Below are 20,195 nucleotides of genomic sequence, written 5' to 3'. Positions count from 1 at the left end.
AGTAAGGCCAGGAAATAACTTAATTTTTTTCTTGTATTTGTTTCCACAGTACTTCCCATGGTACCTTGCACATAGTAAGAGATTAATACATGCTTGTTGACTTGAACTGTCTTTTGTACAAATTCTTTTTCCTCTTCTCTTTATTCCTAAGGACATCATTTTTAAGTCCTAAGTGTGCATTAACTTTCTATATATTTTAGATCTTTTTATCTTTGTTTGTGTTATTCTCCACCAATGAAACATAAGATCCCTGAGTACAAGAACTTTGTTTGTTCTGTTTTCTGTTTTAGTTTTTTCATTTTGAATCCCTGGAGCTTAGTACAGAATTTTGTTGAATGCATTAATATATGTGTGTAAGAGAGAAATAGTATGAATTTTGTTGTAGGTGTTGTTGTTTGGTATTTTTATCAGGGAAAATTTTATTATTTCTTGTGCTTTAAATACTGTTAAGTGATCAAAAGTAAACTATTGGGATTCTTTTATTCCATTATTTAAAGCTTCCAGATTGTCATTGCCTTTTATATGTCACTTTATGTCATAGATTGTAATGCACTAAAGCTTAAGACTCTGTTTCATTAACTTGAGATTTCCATTTTCTCCAGAAGAAGGTTTTTGAATGAATGGAAATGGCCATTACTCTCTGATAAGAAGCATTCCCTGACCTTGCTTCCAGCCCCACAAACCACTTCATTATACACCAGATGTTTGTATTATATTTTGTATAATTACTTTATGACAATATAGTTTGAAATTTATATTGAATGACGTCTCATAAAAAATGTTTGTACCAAAACCTGGAAATTCAGGCATTGTTTCCTGTTAACATCAATGAACTGTTTTAACTATTCAAAGACATTATAAATGCCTTGTCTATAAAAGATTAGCCCCAAAATTATATGTAGTCTCAAAGATACTGTATTCATACTACTATAACTTTATACTTCCAAAGCATATTTTCTCATTTGATTTTCACAACATTCTCATGATTTAGCTATGTGCTATTTCACATGAGAAAATCTGTGCTCTTAGAAGTTTAGCCTAAAATTACACTGTTGGATAATGGTAATATAGATTTGAATCCAACCTCCTCATTTACAGATGAGGAAACTGAGGCTTAGAAAGTTTAAGTGATTTCCTCAGGGTCACACATCAAGGAATTGTCCAAGGTAGGTTTTGAACTCAGTTGTTCCCTTCTTCAAGTTTAGCTCTTTATCCATTCTGCCAACTTAGTCAGCTTCAGGACATGAATTGACTTACTTTTTTTAACCTATACTGTCATGACATAGGACTCATTGGCTGAATTTTGAAAGGGAAAAGAATAAGGATTTGTATAGCTTCTACTATATGCAGGCACTGTGCTAAATCCTTTACAAATATGATTTCCTGTGATCTTCACAACTGTATCAGGTAGGTGTTATTATTGTCCTCAATTTACAGTTGAGGAAATGTGGCAAATAGGGTCACACAGTCTGGGCTGGATTAGAACAGGTCCTCCTGACTTCAGGCTCAGTACATCTGCCATGATTTACACCCATAGCAACAATTATTAACCAATATTATCATCTTGTTTTCTAGAAATATGACTGTTCTTTAGTAAATCTTATACAGAAGAGAGTACTCTTGTATATTACTCTTTTAAGACTTAATTCTGTTTTTTCCCCCCTTTCCTTTACAGAAGGTGGATGTACCTATGATGTTGAGACACTTGAGAGAACAGAGAATGTTCATGATCCAGACCATTGCTCAATACAAGTTTGTCTACCAGGTCCTTATCCAGTTTCTTCAAAACTCCAGACTCATTTAATTTCTCATAAGATCCGATTCCTTCTGGGAACATATCTTATGGAACCTTATGGATGGAAAAGGTCTCCAGACAACATCTGGTATGGTGCAGATGGCTGGCAGCGATCACACCCTAATCTTGCCAAAGTTAGGAACTCAAGGGTTCCCCATGAGAGGAACATGAGAGATCATCATGGATTATTTTATCTGAGATAATTTATTTTTTCCCTTTGGAATAACTTTTGTGAATTTCTGTAATATCTTATACCATTTATAATGATTCTATGTTGAACCACATTTTTGACTGATCTGCATTGTGACTTCTTTGTGGGAAAGACTGCTTGGTCACCTTAGGGATTGATATTTAAGGTAGGAAGCACATCTTCTAATTTGTAGTTTTCAAACAAAGTTTGTAATTCAATCATCATTTACAATTGTTCAAATATGAAGAAGGCAAAGGAATGATTTTTTCATAAAAAAGCAAGGAGAAGTCTTCCTGAGAGTAGAGAGTGTGATTTCATTGAATATTTTTGCTTCTTACATTTACTGGCTACTCTGTTCTTTCCTGTCTAATCCTCTTTCCATTACCCTCTTAGTTTCTGAAGCTAAATTAGGGTTGGAAAACCAGAAAAAAATTCCTTCCTCTTGGTTTGAGCATGACGAACTCCTAATCTAGATGTGGTGCACTTGTCCCAGCCACCCATAATTCTGAGATTAGTATTCTGTGCTTCCTTCCTCATGACTATGTTTCTTGTAGTTGCTTCCTTTGGTGGGTTCATTTGATGAGCCCAGTGGCCTTTGGGGCACTCTGCCAACCCCATCTGTTCAGTCAGGCTAGCTGCCTGATTGATATCAGCTGATGGACCAAAGTGGGAAGGGAGCAGAGTGGGAAGGTACTTGACATTTTTCGTTATTTAAATGTGGTGGATAAGTGCCCAGTGGACTAGGTGATAGGTGCAGTCAGTCCATCAGACCATCAATAAGTTATTGGAAATGTTGCAAAGGAAACAGTTGGGTGATTTGATTTACAGGAGCTCTTTGTCATTCATATACCCTTGGCAGGAATCCCCTCCCCCCAAATGCTTGACCATTGTATTTATGTGTTAGCCATATCTATCTTTCAATGACCTGTAAGGACAAAAGCCAGGACTATCAGTAACTTAAGAGTTAGTGCAGTTCCAATTCTTGTTCCTTTCTTGGAGATCATATCCATTAATTGTTCTAGTGAAATTTTTTCTTTAATTCACATCCAGGACAACCTAGTTCCATCACCATCCCTATTTTGAGATCTGTATGGCATTCCTTCTTATCAGTTGTACCATCACTACCTTTGGAACTTTCTTGCATTAGTATATTCTGTTTCATCTTGTTTACTTCTGACATGGATTTAACTCAGGACTTGACTAGACTTATCTCTGAAGTTCCAATTCTTTTAGGAGAGAGCCCTATTACAATGCCTTTACCTCCCCACCCCAAATCTTTGAGTCCTTAATTGGTATTGGTACTGTGTTGGTATTGATATTCTTTTTTATTATGTTCACTCACTGTTCCTTACTGTATAGTCTTACCTGGTCTGAAGGTAAACAGAAGGAATGCTCCCAGAACAGTCAGAAGTATGATCATCTTTACAAATTCGTTGTTGTATGGTAGGAGCTATAAGTAGACCCTTTGAAATCAGATCAGAATAGGAATTTCTGCTCTTGTCTGTGTAACATTTTGCATCTGACCACATGTGGCAACTTTACTCATTTTTTTTTCATTTCAGTTGATTGATTTGTAAATAAGAAAATGTGGGATTATAAATCTCTTCCTCCTCCCCCAAAAGGACATGAGTTACTGAGGAGTGTAGCTTCAAATAAGCTTTGCCAGATTCTAGGAATCTTAGCATATGTGTCCCAAAATCAAAGCCATAACTATTCAATGTAGTATAGAAAGAGCACACATAGATTTTTGCAGTGGACAAGGCTTTAGAACTAGATGATCTTTTTAAATTGAGTTTTTGTTGTTTTTTTTTTACATTGCTTCGGTGTATGATGATAAAATGTTTTTAAAATTTAAGTTTGGTTCCTAATCTGAAGGACACCAGAACTTGTTTACATGTGGTTTCAAATGGGTGCTTCCCCCCCCCAAATTAACTCCATTGCCATGAGCTTCACTTAAATTAGCTTATGGGAGCCACTTTGAGTGAGGTCTGTTAATTTTCTTCCGTGCACCAAATAGAGGAGGGAAAGAGAGGATAATCACAAACTTTGTGGGTGGTGTTTACATCAAATATCAAATAAGCCCAAAGGAATTTTTAAAACCTATTCTATAGATTTTGTATATATTTTTTAAAATGCCTTTAGTCCTTGAGCACATTTTGCTTTTCTTTTCAGTTCTCCAGCAAATGCCAACACATCTCTTGTTAAATTAGTGGCAACCGTTTAAAGTCCTCTTTGTGGCATCTGCATAATAATTGCCCAGAGATGCTTTATATCTGGGAAACAGGCCAAGGAATAAACCTTGAAGCAAAGTGTATTAAATTAGTTATCTAGTTAGAGCTTTTGGAATAATTTCCTGATGATGTATCAAGTTTGAACCTCGAGCTGTCGGGTTCCATTGCTATAGTTTGGATTTGAAAGGGAGAGAATTAAATGGAGGGTGGGAGGTGGTGTGGGAGGTAGTGGGATTCAGAGCTTTCTGACGGAAATGTTTATTTCTTCTGCAAAGTCTTACTTGTTCTGACAGATTTAAATGAAACAACATGATCCATGATCCCCACATTGAAAAAAGGAAAATTTAAGCTAAGCAGTTATATAGATTTATATGTACAATGTATAAGCCCTGAGTGGAAGGGAAAATGTTAGTTGTCAACTATCTCATATACATCCTTAGGAGATAGCAGGCTTCCTGAGGAAATAAAGAGGAAGTGAGATAATTAATAGTAAGCTTAGACTCTCCCAAGGCCTTTTTTCCTTTTTCCCAGTATTTTGCTTTCATTTGTAATCATACCATTTTTGGCCTTTGTATTTTTTTCTCTTCTTCTGTATAGAGGCCTGGTGTTGCATAAGGATGTCAGGAGAATCTAGAGGAAAAAGTAAACATTACTATCTTACAGCTGCCACTGTTGAGTTTGTAGGCCAAATTTACTATTGAGTTGATTAAGTTACTGAAAGCAGATTTCCTGCACATAAGGAGAGACTGGAAAAGTCACTTTCTACTCTATATGCCCATCAGTCCTATATCTGTAGACCTATAACTTTAAGAAATTGCACCTTAATTATTGCCCAAAGTTTGAAGTAATTGTCTTATATCCTAAAATAACCTTAATTTTTCAAGATTGTCTTCTAGCCCAGTGTTCTTATCAGCACATGGTCTTTAAATAGAGCTAGGTGATTGTCTTTATGTCACATCCCTTTTCATTCAGATCGTGTGACTTATTTCTTGGAAATAAACTGTTTTAAAATCATTTTTTCCTGCAATTTATAAGTTTTTGAAATGGTGTTTGGCACTTAATAAATGGTAGTTGCCGAGCATGTGAAATGGCTAAAACTTTCCCAAGGAACAACCAGAGGAGAGGTTTTCAGATAAAGGGAGCCATCAAAGAAGAATAGTTTGTTCATTTAACATGTAGTTATGAAGTTCCTACTGTGTGACAGTAATTTAGACACAGTAATCTGGGGCCATAAAGGCAAAGAATGAAATAGTTGTCCTCAGGGAGTTTACATTCTTGTATATACAAATTGCAACACAGTCACTTGAATGAATTTCATTCATTTACAATCCCATGGTGTACCATTTCATAGTTGGCTGTGCAGAAAGTTCTTAAGGAATAAATGAATAAACTTTGCTTAGACTAGAAACCCAAGCTCTGTTCTAGTTCTAACAGTTTGAGTCCAGATGTCCCATCTCCTCTCAGTTTTTATAGCTTATTAAATATCAATCATGATCACTTTTATTCTCTTTCAAGCCATTTAAAGCCACTTTATCATGCCTATCCTATCACGTTAAGGGGCAATTATTACACTCTTATACCTCATGACAAGACTTAATTCCTATTGGAATTAAGTTAATTTCAAAGGTATGAATTTGTAGACTGAGGATCACTTGGTTTCTTGCATTTTTATCCAAGTTAATGAGGAGAGAAAACATATGATTGTACACATAAAATTGTTTGGAATCCAGATCTGTGGTGCTTTCTGGAACAGTGATCAACATTGTGCCAATTTAATAGTTGTGGGTGAAGGTTAGAGGATTGGTCCAGATTCAGAGAAGGTCAGGTAGAAGCAACAAAAACTAAAATACCTCTACATGGACTCTGTTCAGTATTGCCCTTTCAGCATAATTTAATAGATAGTAGTAGGAAGGATTGAGAATTGAATTGAACTTCACTTTTTTTAATTTACCAAGCCTTCTTGAAGGAGAAGATGTCTTTTTGTCCAAACTTGAAATACCAGAGTCCTTCGATTTTTTTCCTCTGTAAAATGGAGGAATGAGTATTGCCAACCTCCAAAATCACTTCCATCTCTAATTAATTTTCTATTAGTGTACTCCAGTTTCCTCTTCTATCTTACTGACTAGCTGTCCACTTACCCAGTAGCAGTTGTCTCTGTTGTAGTGTTTTGGGTTCTTAATACTTCATTGAAAGATTGCCCAATATTCACTTAACTTTTACTGTGGCTTCTTCTGTTTCTTGGGCTTCATAGAAATAAAAGCTCAGTTAAGTTCAGTGATTACTTTTTTAAAAATCTGGACCATATCTTTTTGGGGAAAGGAGGAATTAAGGGGAAGAGAACAGGCCATTGATTTAATTTTGTGAAACTGTAGCAACTCCCTCCTCACTAGTGTAATCTGCAACTCATCCATTATTTAGGATCTTACAGTCTTACCCAAGGACAGTGAACTTAGTATATAGCAGAGACAGAACCTGGACCAGGTCTTCCTAACTCCAGGTCTGACCATCCAGGTATGCCCCACTGTCTGTCTCCTCTCTCTCTCTCTCTCTCTCTCTCTCTCTCTCTCTTTAGTTTTGTTTAACAAGGCAGTGGGGTTAAAGTGACTTGCCCAAGGTCATTCAGCTAGGTAATTATTATGTGTCTGAGACTGAATATGAACTCTGGTCCTCCTGACTGCCAGGCTGGTGCTCTATCCACTGTGCTACCTAGTTGCCCCACCCCACTGCCTCTTAAACTTTTCTTAGATCATTACTTTAGGCCTTTCTAAAATGTACTATTTCTCATTGTTTTCTTGATTCTGGTTTTTCCTTTAGATGAGCATGTGATTATCATCATAATCATCATCATTTTATTCATACTTCCCTTTTTTAATGGCCTTGTGAGGTAAGCAATATAAGGATTATTATCCCTGTTTTACAGATAAGAAAACCAAGGCTCAATTCAAACCAATTCAGGGAAGTGGTTATTAATTACAGGGTGAGAGGTATCATGGAATACTAGATAGGATTCATCTAGGAGTCCACAAAACCTGAGTTCAGGTCTGTCCTCTGAAATACAATGCTAAGCAAGGTATACAATCAACAGCACCTGAAAACATATTTTGACCAAAAGTTGTAGGACAGTTCATATTCATCAGTAGGGGAGGTTTCCTTACTGGGACTATCCTATGCTATTTAAATTACAGGCCTAGACTTAAAAAAATGTAAGACCCTGAGATTAGAGGTATTAAAGTGACTTGCTCAAATACACCTTGTAGCTCCTAAGTATCTATCTACTCAATCTTCAGTAGTTTAAAAATTCAGCCTTTGCTCACTAGCCTCTGGTGTTCCAATGAACTATCATTTCCCCAAGTAAGTACTAGTAGTAGTTGTTGTCAATGAATTGTAGTTATAATTCAGTACTTGCTACAACAAACACAATAGATGGATGGTCTATTTTTTTTATTATAATGCGATTACTGTTTCATAAAGTCAACTCTCAGAACATGTTTTGTTATATATAAGATCTTGCAGTAATTATGATTATTCAAGCAAGTTCTTGTACCTCAATGGGCAGGCCTGTTGATGCTCCTAACAACCTCCCTTTCTTGAAATGCAACCTGACCAACGAACCTAAGCAAATGGGAGGATCCTGAAGGTCCCCCAGCAGAAAAGCAGAATTTGCCTTTTGATCTGGTTCTTTGATATGGTTGCTAGGAAAAGCAGGTGTAACAACTTACATTCTCTTTTAGGAGAAACAAAAAATCATTTTCACGGCATGCTAGGACCAGTCTGTGTTAGGGAGGTTCCTGTTGGATGTTGGAGAAAGAGGAGTAGTTCACTGTTTGGAGAATGTTGTTTTAAAGCCCCATCTTGGTGTCATTTTTCAGTGCCAATGAATGCTTCCCTGGAGTGGTATAGGTCAGAAGGGCAATATATGCATTGTAAAGTATCAACTTAAATGTCTTTTATGAGATATCAAGCATTATAGGACCCTCCTGAGAGCTCTGTGAGGTCTTGACTAGTGTGTCTTGCTGTATTTTTAATGGATTTTATGAAGCACAAGTCACCTTCACTTTTCAGATTTTTTCTGAATTAGCATGAAAACCATTGATAGCAAAGGAGAGAAAATTTAGTTATCTTCTGAATCCCATTAAATTTCTTAATATAGATTATAAGCTTAAGACTGAGAATACTTTATCTGGATGAGTGAAAGTGGTTAGTCCTTCCAAGATGTTTTCCCCCCTTCAAGTTGACATTTCACTTGTATCATTTTAAAAGATATCAAAATATTGTTGAACTCTGCCCCACTCCTTGTTAACAAAAGGCCTAGAAATATTCCCACAGAAAGAAATAGTAATGTGACTGGAGGGGAAAAAAAGAGTCAAAATGGAAGAAGGTGACATTTTCTGAATAATTAAAAAAGGAGCAGCTAGGTGGCGCAGTAGATGGAACACCTACCCTGGATTCAGACAATAATAATTGCCTAGCGGGTGACCTTAGGCCACTCTTAACCCCATTTACTTAAATAAATAATAATTTTAAAAAAAGAATAAGTAAAAAAAAGGCCCTGATTTTTATAAAAACAACTGCATTGATATAATGGGTTAACAACTTGCAAAGTACTTGAGATGGTTGTCATAGGTACTGATATAGAGGTTAAGTGACTAACTCAGGGTCATACTGCTAGCAAGTATCTAATGCAGGATTTTTAACTAGTCTTCCTCTTACTGAAGGCAAGTGTTTAGCAAATCTGGAGTTAGCATTCAAAACAAAATGTCTTTTCCCAGTTAATAGTTTTTCTTCTTCATGTGAGAGAAATTTCTTAGACCTTGGCAATGAGCATTAAGCATAGTTCTTTTTGCTTTTATATCCTTAGGCTAGGGTTTTTGGTTATTGTTTGGAGAGGGACAAATAAACATCCATCCCATATAGTTTCAGTTAGCCCAATTACCTGAAAAATAAATTCAAGATTGCTTTGCCATATCACTTCAAGGCCAGGACTGATTTGTAACTGTCTTTGTTTCTGCTCTGAATGCAAGTGCCTTTGACTATGCCCTAATAAAAAGCCATAGCTAATCCTGTCTTCAGTTTACCAAAGTCACACTTTCTAAATTGTCTTGTAAATTTCCCAGTGTGATGATTTTTGCATTTAGTTTAAGGTAGTGGAGACTTAGAAGAAGATGGAGGAGCAATTTGAAACCCCATTCTAAAGATAGTTTCCAAAGTATTAATTGCTTTCACATATTTTTGTTGTCACTGGAATGTTCATTCCTTAGCCAATTGCACAATTCCCAGTGAAAAGACAAGTAATCTGTGGGCAGGGACTATACATTTATATGGGCATCTGTTTTCATTTTTATTAATATTTATATAAATATATATTCACATACATAAAAATATCATTATATTTTTACTCAATATATATATATATATATATATATATATATATATATATATATATAAAGTAGAGATTTGAATGAGGTAGATTGCTAGATTTGATAGTGGATTTTTAAGTTTAAATTATTGTTTGTCTTTCTACATGGATCAGTATATCAAGAATCACTCTTTTCTTTGTTTTGTGTTGTAGAAATTTGATCTTATTTGCCCAGTTTGCTGAGGATTAAGTCTAATTGCATAGTGGGCTTTATATTACTAATGATTAGATTTCACAGGATAGACTGTTCTATTTCTTAGGGTCATTAAATTGTAAACCACTGTCATCCCCTTTAAATAAAAAACATTTTTGTACTAGAGAAAGTAAAACCTAATCAATGATTGACTGAATATAGTGACCAAATGGAGAGACTGTCTTAGATGGGCTGGGGCTGGGGAGAGAGATGGGTAGAACTGCTATATTTTTGTTACCATAACCACCACTACCACCACCATCATCAAAAAAATAATAATTTCATTGGGTTCAATGATAATTATCTATTAATTGTATAAACTGAACATGTTGTAGCTATTTTTCATAGGAGCTTGCCTTTTTGACCCAATAATTTCAAAATGGTACACTTTATTAGAAAAATAGTCATCTAAAATCTCTAATTTGTTCCTTCCCATTGATTAACTAAATCAAAGTATTTTATTTTTAATAGTCTAGTTAAACTAGTTTCAGTTGGAAACTCAGTTTTATATGTTCTCCCAAATGAAGTCTTGCTTTTTTTACAACTGCCATCACCTCACAGCAGTGGTAAAAATATCTAGATAACCGATAGGACTTAATATAGCTTAGGAAAATGAAGTTACACTTTTGTTTCTCTTTTGATGGAGACCAGTAACTGACTACTCAAGTTCTGCTCACCAACTGACAAACTTGGAGCTCCAGTTGCTCCTAAGGGTTTGGTGCTGCTATTTAGGAAATATTTTGTAGTAATTAGTCAAAGGTTGATTTCCTATGGGATCATGTGGTTATAGCCAGCATTGTGACATTTATAATTGGAAACAGAACCTTTGAAAACCAATCTCTAATCTTCATCATGTTGAGGCCTATTTGCTTTCACTTTTTGCACAGATTGCTTTTATTTCCCTCAACCATGAAGCTGAATGAGTTGTAAGTCACCCAAGACCATAGAACCTTAACCAGGTTGAAATTGGCCATCTCACAATGGTTTGAAGAAGGTGGTCAAAAGGTTGGTTTTCTAATCAGAATTTACCAGTTGCTCTGTTGTTCCTTTTCCCTTCCTCATGTAGTGAAACAGAAAAAGTTATCCCTGATAAGTTCTGATAAAAAGTTGGAAGGAAAAAGAAAATAGAATGTTTGATTTTGTTTGTTTCCTTGGCACTCGATACATCCTTGATGTGCCATCTGTCAAAGGTGGAAGCACTATGAGTTAGTAATAGTCTCCAGGAGCAACAAAGTTATATCAGTATTCTTAGGGTTGCTCTCTGTCTTTGTCTCTGTCTCTTACCTCCCACTGCTATCGGTCTTACCCAAGTGACTTAAGTCATAGACATCTTCAAAAGCTTTTTAGATACCTACTGATAGAACGCATCAAAATATTTTCCCCATCTAGACAAGGAAAGCCGCACCCCATAACCTACATTTTACCTTTTTATTTACATGGTGTTCTCTGTAGTCTTGCATACCTAAATAACCCTCATATTTGCGTTATCGGGGAGTCCTCACTGGAGAGGATGCCCTTGCTTCTTGAATAGCAAGAATTATTAGATGGTTGAATACTTTAAAAAGAAGAGAAGTTTACACATGCAGATGACTATTAATTAACTCTGTAACTATATGTAATTTGTATTATACCAGATAACTTGCTAAGTTAGCTTTATGTCACTGGATTTTATTGTCCTGTTTTTACTTTAATATTCAAATGTTTCCATTGGTCTATGTTTATATCAAACACTGTAACAAATAGAATAGCTCAAGGCAAATGGTGATTTAATAGTATTTCGTCTTGATATCATGTACAGGTAGTCCTTAGCTGACAAACAATTCTTAAAGCTCATTTGTAAGTGGGTTACTTAGAACTCAAAGCACATTTTGCTTACCAGCTAGACCACAGCACCTTATTTGACCCATGATATAAGTGAAAAATAGGACTGTTACCGTCAACATTTAAGAGGCCTGTGAAATATAACACTTTCTATTGGAGACAGTGGAATTTGGAATGTTGAATACATAGTTTTTACTCATGTCTTCTGTTCCTCCCACTGTCAGCAATGACTACTTTCTGGCCATCCACCCTTGGTCTCTCCCCTTAGCAGCAGCCACTGCACATCTGGCAAGAAAGGAATATGATAGCTATGGGAAGGTAGTCCTTTGGGGTTTACATAGTGCTTTTCTTAAAAACCTTAGGAGATGCAGTGTGTTATAATTATCATCCCCAAAGGGAAACTGAGACTCAGAAAGTTAAAATTATTTGCTTCCAGTGTTGGAGCTGGAACCCAAAAACAAAAATATTCTGAAGCAATACAGTGGAAAGGGGAGCTGGAGTTAGAAAATTTGATTTCAAATTCTGACTCTGCCATTTACTGGATGTTATCTTGGCCACATAGGCCCATTGCACCTATTTCCCCATCCATAAAATGGAGTTAACAGATGCTCTGCCTACCTTCTACAGTTGGTATAAGGATGACATGAGAGGATATATGTGAAGGCACCTTGAAGATCACAAAGATTACAAAAATCAGTAATTATTATGATTTATATTGGAAATGTTTCTTTTTTCTTGGCATTGAGATGCATGCCCCTCACTCCTGCACTTATGCAGCTTGTTGAGAGGCTGGCTAGCTACCTGTATATATATATATATATTTAAGTCAGGGAATGTCAGCATATGTATAGAAGTCATTATAAATTTGGTATGGATGTCATATCAAGTTTATAATATTGAAAGCCTTTAAATGAAACAAAAACTATGCATGCTATTGTGGTATTCATCAGTAAATAAGCTTAAGCTTGCCAGTTTTATCCTGTGTATAAAACTGACTACTTTTGACAGTATTTTTTGCACTGTTTCCTTTCTTTCTGTTTTTATAAATTTCTATTAGCATTAGTAACCTAGAATAATGTTTTATGGTGCTCACTGCCTTGTTGTAAATAGTTTCGTACATGCTTTTTCAAATGTGAGACTCTTTATACTTTTTTTTGAAAAGATGTCTATCAATATTCATATGTAATAAACCCTTTTTCAAAGAATTTGCTTGGTATTTATCATTTTTCTTCTCTTTTTCATTCCCAAGACTGCTAGAGGGCATCGATTTCCATGAACATACATACATATAAGTTAGAATTGAATGACTTGCTCAGGATAATAAAGCTAGTAAACATTTGAGGCTGAACTTGAACTTGGGTCTTCCTCAATCCAGGGCCACCATTCTATTCTCTGTGCCACCTAGCTACCCTAATACATATTGTTTTAAAGAAACAATTGCAGGGATTTTCTGCTTTGTTGTTTTTGTTGGTTTTCATCCATATTTTGCTCTGACTTAATTGCTCACAGTGAAGTTGACTAATTTTGTCCTTGGGAAGACCTCAAGAAGGCAAAGGGAAGACGATTGCCACTTTTGGTGACTTTCCTATACATGTACTTTCCAAACCAGGAATATTAAGACATGGGAAGACAATACTTTGATGAATTTGGAGAACATATTGTTCCCCAGAACAAAGTGAAATCCTCTAGAACAGGAGGTATCTTTTGCCTTTCATTGTATCCTTTTAAAGACAAGGATTGGTATGTAATAGACAGTTAATGAATGTTTATTGACTGTCGTTGTTCACTTGTGTCTGACTTTTCATAAACCAATTTGAGTTCTTTTAAGGCAGTGGTTCTCCAGCTTCAGATGAGGAAACTGAGGTAAAGAGGGTTAAGTAATTACCCAAGGTCACACAGCTAGTGTCTCAGGCTAGATTTGAATTCAGGAAGATGAGTCTTCCTGACTTCAGACCCAGCACTCTACCTGCTGTGCCACCTAGCTGACCTGTTTATTAACTGACTGAAAGAACCATTAGACCAGTGTGCACTTCTTAAAAATATCAATGCCACCCTTTGACGGAGATTCAGCTATTAGGGTTATATTCCAAGGAGGTTATTGATAAAAATAAAGTGCACATAACTACTAAATATTCAAAGCAACATTTTTGTGATAGCACAGAATTGGAACAAAGTAGATGCTTATCTACTTGGGGGCTGGCTAAACACAAAGTAGTACATGAATAAAATGGTATACTTTTGGGCTGTAAGAAATGATTCAAATGATGGATACATAATTCAAAGAGCTGGAAAAAATATAAACAACATCTACAACAATGTTAATGGAAAGAACAAGCATAAGACAATCAAAAGTGAATGTTATAAAATTACAAAGAGCAAACATGGTTCCAAAGAGGAGATGAGAAGACTACCCCTTCCCTCCCAATCCTTTGCAGGGGTAAGAGGTTCATAGTGTGGTACATTACATAAGTTTTTCAGACTTTTTTTTTTCGTATGTTTATTAGTCTTGATAGAGTTTTTCCTTCATTTATTTTTTTCCCTTAATATAGAATGATTTTCTGGAAGGGGGAGGAGAGATATACTGGGAGAATTTCTGGTAACATGTAAAACAAAAGATAAAAAAATTTATTTTAACAAATGATCCATATTATAAAACACTGGGATAGGTTAGAGAAACACACAGGGAATGAGTAGTCCAAGCAGTTTCCAAAAACTGTTAAGATATACTTTAATTCAAACATAGTTCTTTTCTTACATTTTTAAATATATACATATATACATATATATATATATTATATATATATATATATATATATAGAGAGAGAGAGAGAGAGAGAGAGAGAGAGAGAGCTATTAGAGGTATAAATTAAAAGAGGAAATAGACCCAAATATGCTTGTTTTTTATCTTTCTTTGTCCTTTTGGCTTAAGGGGCTTCTCTAAAAACACTAGTTCAAAAAATCCAGCCATTTCCTGATTTATGCCTCTTGACAGTAAAATGGAATCAGAAAATGATCAGGAAAAATGTCTATTTCTTAAGACTGTCATATTCTTAGACTATGGGGAAAACCTTGATAGCTGCCCCCAACTAGTACAAATAGATTGTGAAGATTAAAGGTAATTTTAAGTCACAAGTTTTGATTATTAACTGATGAGTAAGATTCTTGAGTGGACTTCAAGAAACTTTCCTAAATTAAAAATTCCATCCTTCTGAACCAAATACCATTCCATGTTATACTCCCCCACAGCAGTCGTTGCTAACAAACACTATTCCTTGTGTTACTGATGTTTAGGCTTTTGCTATGCAATAAGCCAAATTGATCTGAAGCTTCACTGGAAGTATGGGGTAGAGATCAGTGCTTTTTCTCCTCATTAATAAAAATTGGAAAAGAAACACTGATTTTTCTCTCCATGTTTCTATTGGAATCTCTGTTTAAATAAACGGTGAGAGAGGGTGTGTTTGGTGGTCAGCTGTATAAGACAATCATATATAGATTTAGAGTTGGAAGGAATGTATCACCTTGTTTTACTGAAGAAGAAACTGAGTCCCAGGAATGACCTGTCCAAGATCACACCAATAGTAATTTCCAGAGGCAAGATTCAAACTCAGGTCCTCTGACTCTGGAGTCTGCTTCTCTCTATGGTTTGTGTTATAAAAGATATCATCAGAGAGATGTAGGACTGCTCAAGAAGGAATGCTGAATAAGTAGGATGGCTTCCAATGGTATTATAGGCAGCTCCAACAGTAAATGTATTTTGGCTTTGTGGGCAGCCTGTCTTGGGGTATGCCCTTTCTGTTTGCCTCAGTTTATTGAACTGTGAGGATCAAATGAGATAATATTTGTAAAGTGTCAGGACACTATAAGACGGTCAATAAGTCAATATTTATCAAGCACCTCCTATGTGAGAAGAGGCAAAAGACGGGTCCCTGCATGGAAAGATGCCGAGCAAGATGAGCAGAACCAGAACATTGTACACCGTAATAGCAACATGGGGGTGATGATCAACCTTAATGGACTTGCTCATTTCATCAAGGCAATAATCAGGGACAATTTTAGGGTATCTTTGATGGAGAACACCATCTATATGCAAAGAAGGAACTGTAGAATTTGAACAAAGACCAAAGACTATTACCTTCAATTTTTTTTTAAAAGTTGTCTTATAAAACCACTGCAACCAAGATCAAAAGAAATGTAGTCAACTGGGAAACAATCTTTACAACTAGTATTTCTGACAAAGGACTCATTCTAAAGTATACAGAGAACCGAGTCAAATTTTTTTTTAAAAAAGGCCATTCCCCAATTAACAAATGGTCAAAGGATATGCAAAAGGTAATTTACAGATAAGGAGATCAAGGTGATCCACAGTCACATGAAAAACTGCTCTAAATTATTACTTATTAGAGAAATGCAAATTAAAGCTTTTCTGAGGTGCCATCTCACACCTCTCAGACTGGCCAATATGACCAAAAAGGGCAATGATCATTGTTGGAAGGGTTGTGGGAAATCTGGGACACTAATACATTGCTGGTGGAGCTGTGAACTCATCCAACCTTTCTGAAGAGCAGTCTAGAACTACACCCAAAGGGCAACAAAAATGTGCATACCCTTTGATCCAGCAATACCACTACTGGGTCTATACCCTGAAGAGATGATGAAAAAGGGTAAAAACATCACTTGTACAAAAATATTCATAGCAGCCCTGTTTGTGGTGGCAAAGAACTGGAAATCAAGTAAATGTCCTTCAGTTGGGAAATAGCTTAACAAGCTGTGGTATATGTGTATCATGGAATGCTAATACTATTGTTCCATTAGGAGGGATGGGAATTCAGGGAAGCCTGGAGGGATTTGCATAAACTGTTGCTGAGTGAGATGAGCAGAACCAGAAAAACATTGTACACCTTAACAGCAACATGGGAGTGATGATTAACCTTGATGGGACTCACTCATTCCATCCGTGCAACAATCAGGGACAATTTGGGGTTCTCTGCAATGGAGAATACCATCTGTATCCAGAGAAAGAACTGTGGAGTTTGAACAAAGACCAAGGACTATTACCTTTAATTTAGGGGAAAAAAAACAACCTGATTTCTTATTGTCTAACCTTGCTATCTCTTATACTTTATGTTTGAATATTATTTCTCTCTCATCACATTCAATTTGGATCAGTGTATACCATGGAAACAATGTAAAGATTGGCAAATTGCCTTCTGGGGGTGGGGGGAGGGAAGTAAGATTAGGGGGAAAATTGTAAAACTCAAAAATAAATTTAAAAAATCTTTAAAAAGAAAAAATAATTTGAAAAAAGCTGTCTTATGTACTAATGTACTACATAATTTTGCTATCATCTTGTATTTCATTTTTTCTTCAAGGATATGATTTTTCCCTCAATACATTCAATTTTGATCAATGTATAGCATAGAAACAATGTAAAGATTATCAGATTGCATTCTGTGGAGGGGGAGAGGGAAGGGAGGATGAGGGAAAAATTATAAAATTCAAAACGTTACAAAAAATGATAGGTAGGAACTACTACTGTATATAATTGGAAAACAAATAAAATGTTTATATTAAAAATAAAAATTAAAAAAGATGGTCCCCTGCTAACTATTATCATTACTGTTGATATCACTGGTATCATTATCATGATACACAAAGTTGAGAGGTCCATAAGTTTTTTGGGGAAGATATAGGAAAGAGCAGCAAGTCCTTAAGCTAGGAGATGAAAAGAGTTTCCCAAAGCATCTTTGAAGCTTTTTGTAAAAAAATTCACTTTTTGAGATATTATTTAAGTATCTGCTTCTAGCTGTGAACAGTGGGAAGGGAAGAGAATAACTATTTCTTTGGTGCCAACTATGGGCTAGACACTATGCAAATATTTGATCCTCTGTTATAGAGCTGCTATTATAATTCCCATTTTACAGTTCAGGAAACTGAGGCAAACTGGTCAAATGATTTGCCCAATGTCAAATAGCTAGTGTCAGAGGCTAAATTTGAACTTGAGACTTTGATGGCAATCAAGTATCATCCACCATTTTAGAAGCAGTAGAACTTTCATTATTCCTTGCCATAGGAACCTTTCTTCTCCCATTATTTTCTCTCTTCCCCACTTCTCCCTCTACCCCCCCACAATTTGTGTTTGCTACACTCTTCTTTCTTGTTCCTTCAGACATCAACCCTGCTCCTGGTCATCAGAGAGAAAACAAGAATTCAGAACACAAGGTCCAATCATTTGGACAAATCACTTCCCCAGTTTGGCTTCAGTTTATCCTTTTTTTTTAGATTTTTGCAAGGCAAATGGGCTTAAGTGGCTTGCCCAAGGCCACACAGCTAGGTAATTATTAAGTGTCTGAGACCTGATTTGAACTCAGGTCTTCCTGACTCTAGGGCCTGTGCTCTATCCACTACACCACCTAGCTGCCCCTACCCATTTGTTAAGTAGAAGAATTGGCCTGGAATAATTTCCAGGATCTCTTCCAAAGTCTAAATTCTATAATTTAGGCTATCCTTTAGATAACCTAAGAAGGTAGTGGACAGTCTTATAAATGCATTACAAATCTCTCTTAGGATCCTCCCTCCCCCATAATCCTACAAACCAACCTTACAAGTTTCCCTGGAAATAAATAAAAAACAGACCATAAGAGCTTTCATTATCTCTTTATTACTTTATAGCACTCAGATTTATTCTGAACAATAAGACAGGCAAAGAGGAAAGAAAAAAATGGATTTTTTTTCTCTCTTTCAACTTGATGTCAAAAGTATATTTTATGAAACCCTGACATTATCTCTTAGAAAAAACATTCAAAAATTAATTTCATATGAAGGATTAAGAAGTTTAAAACAAACCTCTGAGTGAGCAATTGGTAGGTAAGGTTTTAAGTGCATTGAATGTTTCTCATTCCAGCTCTATTAGAGAAATGCTGGAGGGTCATGCTTCCAAAGGACCCTCATGCACTCAATTCTCTATGGTTTCCACAAAGAATTGAAATAAAAGCTGTAGGGGTTGCATAGGTTCAGTGGTCTTCAATTTCCTTTTTGATCTCGGAAATGTAGGGATGATCTTTGCCATGAGCTACTTCCATAATAGCAATAGCCTAAAGGAGAAAATGGTAAATGAGAAAACTGACCATTTTCCTTCCAGTATTCCTGGAGGTCCCTTGTGACCCCCCAAATGAAAAGATGGTAGGGGGAGCTTTCTTCCTGCTTACCCTGTGACCCAGGTTGAAAAATGAGATTCTTTATTTTTAGTGAAAGCAAGAAAAATAATCAAATGATTCAGGTCCATGACTAACAAGGGGATCTTAAGAGGCCATCCAGATTCACTTTCTCATTTATCCATGAGATCACTGAAGCCCAGAAAGTAACTTCTTCAAAGTCACATACAAATTTTTTTAGGAAACAATTAAAATTATCTCTAAAGCAAGCCTTTGGAGCTGTTCTTTGTATAGTTGAATCTCTTTTAGCAGCTTGGCAAAGCTTATGGTCAGTTCAGAATGGTTTTAAAAAATTAAATTAAATTTCAAAGGAAACTAATTTTACTGAAATATAATTATAAAAATCAAAACATGTTTTAAAAAAATAAAAGCAATATGTATCAATCTAAAATCATCAACAAATATTTTACATAATGAACATTCCCAATAAGATCAGAAATGAAATTAAGATGCCCATTATCAACATTGCTATTCACTATAGTATTAGAAATGTTAGCTTTAGCAAGAAGAGAAGGAAAAAGAAATTGAAGGAATTAGAATTGGCAGTGAAGAAGCAAAGCTTTCACTCTTCTGAGATGATATGAACTTAGAGAATGGTAGAAAATCATCTAAAAACTACTTGGAATAATTAACAACTTTAGCAAAGTAGCACATAAATCACCAGCATTTCTATATATATTTCTCTCTCTCTCTCTCTCTCTCTCTCTCTCTCTATATATATATATATATATATATATATATATATATATATATGAAGTCTAGGGGCAAGAGATAGAGAAATTCCTTGTTAAATAACTTCAGACAACATAAAATACTTGAGAATCTACCTCCCAAGAGAAACCCAGAAACTATAATGAACACAATTGCAAAACATTTTTTCCACACAAATAAAGTCAGATCTAAACATCTGGAAAAATGTCAATTGTTCATGGTTAGGCCAAACTAATATAAAAAAAAAATGACAATTTTACCCAAATTAAATTACTTATTCAGCGCCATACTAATCAAACTACCAAATAACTACTTGACAGAGTTAGGAAAAATAGTAACAAAATTCATCTACAGCAACAAAAGGTCAAGAATAAGAAAAAAATGTAAATGAAAGTAGTCTAGCTGCACCAGATCTAAAACTATACCATAAGGCAGCAATCAGCAAAATAGCCTGGTACTGGTTTAGAAATAGAATAAGTAGAACAGTGGTTTAGAATAGGTACAAAAGAAACAGTAGTAAATGACTATGGTAATATATTGTTTGACAAACCAAAGACATTAGTTTCTGGAATAAGATCTCACTATTCAATAGAAATAGAAGTAAGAAAATTTGGAAGAGGAAAGTAG

General features: G+C 35.5%; 2 protein-coding genes across 5 annotated transcripts in view; one reads left to right on the top strand and one right to left on the bottom strand.

Moving 5' to 3' along the window:
* The window catches only part of PTPN14 (protein tyrosine phosphatase non-receptor type 14), a 251,889-nt gene extending 237,750 nt beyond the window's left edge, over window positions 1–14,139 (top strand). For all 4 annotated transcript variants that reach the window (XM_074222657.1, XM_074222659.1, XM_074222656.1 and 1 more), the window contains one exon: window positions 1,676–14,139. In XM_074222657.1, coding sequence (XP_074078758.1) covers window positions 1,676–1,804 — 129 coding nt within the window. In that variant the 3' untranslated portion in view covers window positions 1,805–14,139. The remainder of the gene's footprint in view (window positions 1–1,675) is intronic.
* A 333-nt stretch (window positions 14,140–14,472) lies between these two features.
* SMYD2 (SET and MYND domain containing 2) overlaps window positions 14,473–20,195 on the bottom strand; it is an 82,239-nt gene continuing 76,516 nt past the window's right edge. Inside the window, exon 12 of the mRNA XM_074222661.1 lies at window positions 14,473–18,737. Within this exon, the coding sequence (XP_074078762.1) occupies window positions 18,657–18,737 (81 nt within the window). The 3' untranslated portion in view covers window positions 14,473–18,656. The remainder of the gene's footprint in view (window positions 18,738–20,195) is intronic.

Source organism: Macrotis lagotis, chromosome 2 (genome assembly GCF_037893015.1).
Source record: "Macrotis lagotis isolate mMagLag1 chromosome 2, bilby.v1.9.chrom.fasta, whole genome shotgun sequence".
NCBI classification, from domain to species: domain Eukaryota; kingdom Metazoa; phylum Chordata; class Mammalia; order Peramelemorphia; family Peramelidae; genus Macrotis; species Macrotis lagotis.
This window is presented reverse-complemented; position numbering and strand designations above follow the sequence as displayed.